General features: G+C 33.8%; 1 protein-coding gene and 1 pseudogene across 1 annotated transcript; both read left to right on the plus strand.

Moving 5' to 3' along the window:
- Positions 1–2,694: 2,694 nt before the first annotated feature.
- Positions 2,695–3,528, plus strand: LOC115890543 (the record flags this gene model as incomplete). Its single annotated transcript, XM_030910806.1, has 3 exons — positions 2,695–2,828; positions 3,152–3,317; positions 3,375–3,528. Coding segments are annotated over 3 exons (419 nt in total), but the record flags the coding sequence as incomplete, so codon positions are not given.
- A 9-nt stretch (positions 3,529–3,537) lies between these two features.
- Positions 3,538–8,861, plus strand: LOC115890563 (annotated as a pseudogene).
- Positions 8,862–9,657: the final 796 nt, after the last annotated feature.

Genomic DNA, 9,657 nt, shown 5'->3' on the forward strand with positions numbered 1-9,657 from the left:
GAGAATCATCTGTTATGAGACTTTGTTTAAAAAAGCGGTTACCCAAAAAAGGAAAATAAGGGTTTACTAATCGACCACAGTGGCGTTAATCAGCAATAAGAGGTACTCTGGGTACCAGCTCACCAAGGAATAGAAGCAAAAAAAAAGTTGAAAAAGCAAACGATCTAACTAGAAAAGGAGTGAACACTCTTCTGAAGCAGAACCGTTGGGCTTTCCAAGTGGAAACCAACTTAAAGTGGAACTCGAGTACCTGGAAGACTCCATCCATAACTTGGAATGGGAATCCTCCAACGGTCTAAGACACTCGAAGCAATTTCTTGGAACTTACGACCGCGAAAATAGAAAATTTTCCTTGATTTAAATAAGAACAGTCTTCGGAATGCCACGGAGTTTTTAACAGGACACTGTCTCCTCTACGAACACCTCTGTAGATTGAAGCTAAGAAACAATGGCGAATGCAGATTCTGTGGGGAAAATGGGGAAAAACTAGAACACCTCTTCACTGAGTATTTGCGTCTAGCCCCAGCAAGGCAACTATTAATAGCTTTGGTTAGCGTGGTTATTTGGAGGGTGTTAATTCATTGGTTAGTTGGTTATTTAGTGGGGTTGGTTGGTTTTTACTAATTTATATTTGTTTTTTAGATATTCATTAATTTTCTTTATTTGTTTGTAATAAATTTTATAGTACGCCACAGCTGTTCTGTATCCGCTTTTCTCAAAAACTTTAACGTGATTGGTCAAGCTTAATAGTTGCCTTGCTGGGGCTTGACACAAGTTCACTGAGTGCGCCGAGACGACAACCATTCGTGCCATAAACTTTGGAATGACTGATATCGGAGATGGACAACTAGACTCTGTGAAGTCATCTCAGATACTGGCTTTTGTCAAAGCCCCAAGACTATATGAAAAAATGTTTATTATGAAATTATTATTATAACAAATTGTGTGTAGTTTTAATGTGTAAAATGTGAACGTGTGTATGGATTGACTTTAATTGTATATTGTCTGATGAAGCTCGTATGAGCGAAACACGTGTAAGTGTTTAGTTTAATATAAACGTTGAGACCGGCCTTTGAGTCTTTTTTTTTCTTTTTAGCATGAATCCGCATGGTTCCGCTTTGTACTTTGAACCATTTTAAACCATTATTTTAGAACATAAACAACAGTAATCTTGAAATAACATGAATATAATGTGAATAAAACACAAAAACTGCCCAAAACGGATAAGTGAATGAAATAAATTTAAAGTTGAGAATTACTTTTAAGAAGCCTTCGTCAACATGCCAATTAAAAATTACACTAGAATTTGTAAATAGTGCGGTATAGTAAAATACGTAATTTTTAAAAGTACGGTTATCTCTATTATTTGAAACTTAAATCACCAATACTACGATTAAACGGGAACAACAACATTTTTTGTTATACAGGGTCGCTGTTATTTATGGAAGCGGTCTATTATTAGGTAAAATATAGAGGTACCGCAAAAAGTTAATTACAAAAGTTATAGGATTTTTAAATTTCTATTAGCGAGTAATAAATTTAAGTATACAGGGTCGGTTATAAAGTCGTGGCGCATCAATGTTTTATTTTTTTAAATAGAACCCCCTATATATTACAGCATATTTCATTTCTCCCTTCAATTCTAAGCAAAAATCGAAATATACACAATGTACCTCAAGCCAACCGTTTCCGAGTTATTGACTTTTGAACATATCACTTAAACAATTTGATTTAATTAATTTCGATATGTTCAGTTTCATTTAACGATGCTATTTTGCCGAAACTGTGATACTTAATAATATTTGACATTAGTTCTTAAGTTAGCATTAGTTAACATTTCAATTCTTCAATTTATGTAGGTACATTGCGTAAGGAAAATTGAAATATGCAATAATATACAAGGGGTTTCATTAAAAATAAATAAAGTTTGATGTGGCACAACTTTATGACCGACCCTATATACTTAAATTTACTAGTAGCTAATAGGCATTTAAAACCCCATTACAACAGTATCACAGTTTCGGCAGAATGCCTTCATTAAATGAAACTGATCATATGGAAATTAATTAAATCAAATTTTTTAAGTGATATGTTCAAAAGTCAATAACTCGGAATCGGTTGGTTTGAGGTACATTGTGTGTATTTCAATTTTTGATTAGAATTGAAATATGCAATAATATACAGGGGGTTCTATTTAAAAAATAAAACTTTGATGTGCCACGACTTTATGACCGACCCTGTACACTTAAAGTAATATATAACTCGCTAATAGAAATTTAAAAATCCTATAACTTAGTCACTTGCTCAAATTAGGAGATGTTGCCAAACTCATAATTCAGTAGCTGAATTCAACCCAGAAACTGATTGAAAATTATGCAATAGTTTTTCATTATTTTTCTCATTTTATCCCACTGGGCGGTACTTTCAACGAAATTCGCAAATTATCCATGCCGCCTTGTACAAAGCAAGCAGTGGAAGAAATTATTGGCGTCATAATGCCGATATATCGACTATTCACTGAGAGTCTACAATACCCTTGACCATTAGAGCCATTACAATCCTGATTTATACACTACTCACAACAAAAGCGTCGTGAGAATCATCAATTTGTTTAATTTGGCGCTAAATCACTGGAAATAATATACCTACTTAATAAAATTTAAAGAAGCGTAAGCTAACGATGCTTTTTTTCAGGTATCAAAAAGCCAGTTTGTGTGGTTTCTGGGGCTAAATATCTCAGTGACGATGGGTGGACAGATTTGCGAAACCCACTGGATACTGACGTTCCATTTAGGATGTTTAGGGATGAAGGAAGAACATATTTACAGGTACAATTAAAGCAATATATTTGTATATTAGAATTTAATATAATAATAATGGATAGCAATATTTTGATTATTTAGAAAAAAAGTCGTACCTACTACCCGTAAAAGATTTCAATCTTTTCTTCATTATGTTAGCAGTGTTAAAAATACAAAGGCCTTGTTTAGATAAAGAAAATACCTTTGATATCTTAATACTACGGCATAATCTGATATGTTAACATTATTTCCCTATTGCTATATTATTATATTACTATCCATTTCTGGTCACTTCAAAAAATATACAGAGATAACAGAATTGTTATATTGTACCGTAATTATTATTGTAGTGGGTCGGAGAACCAGACTTGAGGATAAAAATGTCTGGAAGAATGATTATGGTCTACTTGATGTGTAGAGAACTATCAACTGACGTTTCCCCAAGTACCATTCAGCAACTCTTCACACCTTGCGTTGCTTTTCGAATAGTTGGATCTCCTTCAAAGTTTCAGAGCAGTAAGAGTATTTTTTGAGATTTCTATCAGTTTTAAATTGAATATTTTCTATTTCCAGATGTTACAGAAGTTGCTTTTATTCCCGAGGCTCATTCTAAACAAGAAAGTACCAGTGGAGATTCTCTGAGTGTTTCGAATATGTTGCTATTGGTATATCATCAGTACTTCTTGGACTAATCTACGTAGCTTCTGTATTTCTGTACCTCCATCTAAAGAAAAAAGTTCATCTAAATCCTCCAATCACTGTAAGGGACTTATTATTATTATTGCACTATGAAACAATATATCAGTAATTCAATATTGTTTTTAGCTCGAAGTGACACTATAGGAGCCATGGAAGAAGGAATAGTTAAAAACAATCCTTTACTCTCTATAACACATCATTTTGGTCCATCTGAGAATGCTTACAGCGACAGTACAAGCTCCGACAATGATGTTACACCAGATCTCATACAACATCACGATGTAAAACTGACAAATATCTAATAGGGTGGTCTATTTTACTTCTGCCAAAATAGATCATCCTGTATTATTTGATGTCGCTAATGCTAATATTTTTTACAGACTCAGATTACATCAGCTATAATTCACTCTCAAAAGAAATCCCGATACGATTATTCCAAATCTTATTCTTCTTCTTCAGAAAGCAGTTATCAAGATTCTTCTAGTTTTGAACGTCTTCCTGAAGAAGACGTTTCGATAGTAGAAACGTTAGATGAAAGATCGGAGAGTACAAGAAGTTTATCTGGAACCGTTAGGAAGAAATTGTACTTTAATCCGGCTTATTTTGAACCACATTTATTAATAGTAAGGCTATTAGAATTAATATAATTTAGCATCTCAGTTAAATACATATTTACTTATAGGCTCCACCTCCAGCAGCTTTGGAATTCCTATCAAAAATTCGAGAGGTTATTGCTATAGCCAAGCAAAAAATGTCCGCCAAACGTTTTCAACCATCTTTGCTTAATATACCAGAAGAAGAATCTCAATATTCTCTTGACCCAAGTTTCGATTTTACTCGACCTTCAAGCAGAATGAGTAGGAAGGGTAGTTTGATAAATTTAAAGCGGGAAAACAGCAGAAGGAAAAGCTGTACTGGTTGTCCAGGTTGTGAACCTGATTATATGCGAGGCAAATTGACGGAGCTTCCTATACTTCCTGCCTGTCAAAACTGTAAGAATTTTAAGAATATTTTCTCAATTTTCCTTTTTTAGTAGTATCTTTCTACATATAATAATTATTTTTGTTTTTAGGTAGCACAAATACAGAGAGCAAACAACGGAGCATCAGAAAATGGCTAGAAGACGTACCTGTTCCGAGACTTGATCAAAACAGTAATGTTATTGAGCCAAAATGATACGCAGTCCCAAAAGGTTACGTTCACCAGCTAGGTCTTTACCAACGGAAAGTATCTCATCAGACAGAGCTCTATCACCGCGCCCGCTTCAGAAACTGCTTTATCAAACAAGAAACCAGTTAGACAAGCAAAACGTAAAGAGAAGGTGATCAAGAAGCCCAAACAACCTCCACCACCTGCACCACCACAAATGAAAAGGGCACAAGAAAGATATTATGATATGGTTCCGGTAGAGAAGGAAAAGGAGCCTCAACTTCCTCCTCCGGATATGATACAAGAAGTAAATGATTCCTTTTATCATCCTCATTTTCAGTTTATTCAACCATTTCCAATTATGGTGTAGCCTCCCTCGCATAGTTAGACACTCTCTTTGTAGTTGGGCCAATTGTTGTCTATTGCGAGTCCAAGTTATCCTTGCTAATATCCTAATATCATGGTCCCATCACAAGTTCGGTCTTCTTCGAGGTCTCTTAATTCCTCGTGGGTACCATGCTTTTAGTTTTATGGTTCATCTGTTGTCCGATCTTCTTGTCAGGTGTCCTGTCCATTGCCACTTGAGGGATTTGATTCTTTGGATGACATCTATTACCTGGGTCTTTTGTATGCACTCGTATGCACTCTATTCTTTTCTTGGTTATTCCCAGCATATTAATAAATAATAATAAACGACGCTTTATTGTACAAAAAGCCAAAATAGCTTCATCGACAAAGCATTTACACAACAAACAAAAGCACAGAAAAAATATACAAATAATAATAAAATATCATACAATACAAATCAATTAAAAAAAAATACGTAATTAAAATTACAAATAAAACATACATGGACATTGCAGAATACAGGCGTATCAATAAAATTTTACAAAAGGAAAATTGTAAATGGATGAAGTCATGTAAGAGTTATAAAGTATTAAATACTAGACCTTTAACCAGTGTGTCAGATGATCAAAATTTAAAATTCAAAAATTGTTCATGATTAAAGATCAACAAAAAATTCGTTTACCGCATATAGGGCTCTCTCCAGTATGTATAATTTCAGAGCTTTGCGAAATGCGGGAAAGAAGGAAAGTGACTTGATATTCAAAGGCAGATGATTGTACATTTTTTGGCATTGTACAGTATTGAGCCTTTAACTAGTTCTGAGCTCGGGGTTGGCAGATAAAGATCGTGCTCCGCATTCCTAAGTGGATAGTTGTGAGATGGCCTTTCCGAAATAGCAGATATGTGCTTGCGGATTAAGCAAACGGATTCAAAAATTAATAAGGAAGGAAGAGTCAGTATTATGAAATTTTTAAAGAAATTCTGGCAGTGATTTCTACTGTTCAGTCCCAATAAATATCGAACTGCTCTCTTTTATTTCGTTCCATTGAGCGTTATGCGACCTGCAGTTTCCTTATAATGCCCGTATCTATATAGGTTTCGCATGCATAAGTAGTACACATTGGTCGAATGTTTTCTTCTTTAGATAGAGTGACATTCTAGATTTGAATATGATTAAGTTTTTTCCATAACTACTCCATGCTTAAGTCCGCTAGAGATCTCGAGCGGCTACACAGCCAAACAACTAACACACATTAGTTGTTCTAAATATATACATACATATATTCTTCTATTACCTGGGACTTTTGTCGTATCCACTCTATTCTTTTACGGTCTCTCTTGATTATTTTCAGCATATTTCGTTCCATTGAGTGTTGTGCGATCTGCAGTTTCCCTATGATGTTTGTTTTAAGTGTCCAGGTTTCGCATGCATAGTTCATGACTGGTAGTAGTGGTAGTACATATTGATTGAATGGTTTCTTCTTTAGATAAAGTGGGATTCTAGATTTGAATATGATTGAGTTTCTTCCATAAGTACTCCATGCTAACTTATGTCTTCTGTTGGTTTCTAGTACTAGTGATCCCGAGCTGTGTATTAGTCTCAAATATATATATATATATATATATATATATATATATATATATATATATATATATATATATATATATATATATATATATATATATATATATATATATATATATATATATATATATATATATATATATATAGCATATATTATATATATATATATATATATATATATATATATATATATAGTTATATAGTTATATATATATATATATATATATATATATACATATATATATATATATTCCTACTATTTCCAGTGTTGCAGTGTTGTTTTATTTATTAGAATGTCTTTTCTTTCCGCTAGTTTGTTGTATATTACTTTAGTATTTGCTAAATTCAATTTGAGACCCACTTTATTTTCTTCTGTATTCCTTCCTTTTAAGTATAAAAGTCATAATATATTAATATATTTTGTTTTTGATAGGCTATCGTCATGGAGAAAGCTGAAGAAACAAGAATTCCTACTTTAACGAAAAAAGCAGATGAATGCAGTCATAAACGAGTTGACAGTACATAAACACATGCTACAAGCAGCTAATAGGGTTTTGGCAAAGAAAATTAGTACTGGATATGACACAGATAGCTTAGAAAGAAATAATCACAAAGGTATATTTCTAAATCTTAAAAGAATAAACTAAAAATTCTAAATTTTAATTTTATTAGGGTATTCAACTCCTTCAGAATATGCTGAAGTTTCCTCTTCTCAACCTAGTCCAAGTCTAAGTACTGCTCTACCAGTGGATGAAGAAATTACAATTCAGAACGCCATACTTAATAAAAATACTGGCAATATGACGTTGTCAAAACTAAATATGGATTTCCTAAACGAAGATGATCATGATTACGAATTGGTCGTGATGAAACGTGGTACTATGCTTAATGGAGACTTGTATACATTTCCTGAATTGCTCCAGAATAATAATGGCTACAGCTTGGTCAGCGAGGTGTATGTTAACAATGGATACAACTACGGTAGTAATCCTTCCACGGCGACAAACTCCAATTCTTCAACCTTGGAAAAAAGAGCTTTGAAGATTAGATATGATGGTGGTAGTGAAAAGCCAGGAAAATTGCTTATAGAAGTAGAAGACTGTTTGGACCATTATATTCCAATAAACGATTCTGATGAGTTCGAACCTGATACTTTTAGACCGTCCGAATAAGCATGCAGATAAGAAAACCCTTTGTCATGAGGATTCTTTGAGAGACCTAATCAAATCCTACTCAAAACTAACGGCAGTTTTATATGCGAGATAAACAATGTAAATATGGATGATTCCGGGAAGAGTAATTTTAAAAGAGAGTTTGGAAGTTTGAGGGAGATGTTTGAGGAGAAAAGAAAGCAAGCCAGGGAACACGAGCAGTTTCACTTGGATTCTGGTGATACGGATAGTGAAGGGAGACTTCTAACTTTAGAAGAAAGACACTTAAAAAGACAGAGAATTAAAACAACATCGTCAGGACCCACAGTTCAACCCGATGTTATTCCTCCTCCTCCTCACGATGGTTCTCCTATATATCAGCGTCCAAAACCTCCAAGAAAAGTGATAAATGCAGGAACTAAAGAGAATCCTTCAGGAAAACCTCCAATTCTTCCAAAAAACTCCATTGACAGGAGTGCCGACTTCAAGAATAGAATGCACATCGCTCAAGTTGACACTCCTGATACTGACGTCGAGTACAAACTTTGCGTTCTTCAGAAATCGAAAACTGGCAACATTACTGATTTGATCCAAACGGAAGATATAATTTTGAAGAAGAACCACCAAGACCAGTTCGTTTTACATTCAAAAATAAACCATTCGGGCTATCAGGTGCCTTTGAAATTGTCTAAGTTTCCTAAAGATAAGTACGGGTCTTTGGAGGTCTTCTTGAACAAAAAGAACCAAAAGAAATCGTGGAAAGGTACGATGAAACCTGATGATTCCGGATACTTAAGTACAGATTCTAGTGAGTATAAAATAAAGAAGTCAATGGAAAGGAGATCTTCGTTGGAGCTGAATGGTAGCGAAACTGATGAGAGTCTGGGCGATGGTCACAGTGAATCAGGAGCTGAAAGTGTAGAAACACATTCTGTTTGGTTTTCCAGGATATCAGATAGAAATTATTCGGTTTCTATGGACAGTGGAGTGATAAATGTCGATGACGGAAACAATACAAGTGATTCGGAGACGGTAAGCTACACGACGGTAGTTCCTGTGTCTTCCAACAGTAGTTCGTTAATACTTAAGTAAATTTAACAAATTACTACATGATAATGTAGTGAAATAATATCTATCTATAAATCATACCAAATAAACTTTAAGTCACGTGATTAAGCTTGACTGACACAGCGTTGCCCACTTTTACATATTTTCTTTTAATCAAAATATTTTAGGAAACAAAAATCAACTAATTATAAATATATAAACAGTTATTATTTACATCAACAAAACTCATCTCCTTAACATCACTTAAAGGACCATTATTACAGCCTTCCCGTTAAAAATGTTCTAATAAGGTTGCGATGAGGTTATTGCAACGGTTGTTAAGCTGCTTTGGCATATTGTACATTTTGTACTACAAGCGGTTCTAAAAAGAACAATATTCGACTACCAGAGATCTGCTAGTAAAAAAAATTAAGCTTGAAATATCACAACACGATTCGCTTAAACCAAAAACTAGTAATACAAAACTAAAGTATCAAAACGAATCAAAATGTCAGGAAATAAATAAATAAATTTGGCAACTTGTCATTTTTTACAGCAGATCTACCACCTGAATGACCAGCGGGAAATTTTAATTCCAGTTAGGCAACTTGGCGCCGAATATATCCATGGTTGGCAACAATGAATTTAATAATCGCGCTCTCGATGACGTAACTAAAAGTTTATTTGGTATCGTTTATATATTGCTAGTCCAAATAGCAAAATATTTTTTATTCTCATTTAATATATATGTACAAGTAGCAATAATGTCGTCGCACACGTTAAAATATTTTTTAGTTAAGTTTATACCAAAACTATTAAAACTAAGTGCAATAATTGTAAATTTGTGATATAGTTAATGGCCGGAGGTGCAATACAA

Source organism: Sitophilus oryzae, unplaced genomic scaffold, assembly GCF_002938485.1.
Source record: "Sitophilus oryzae breed Bouriz unplaced genomic scaffold, Soryzae_2.0 scaffold_882_pilon_pilon, whole genome shotgun sequence".
Classification (NCBI taxonomy): Eukaryota; Metazoa; Arthropoda; class Insecta; order Coleoptera; family Curculionidae; genus Sitophilus; species Sitophilus oryzae.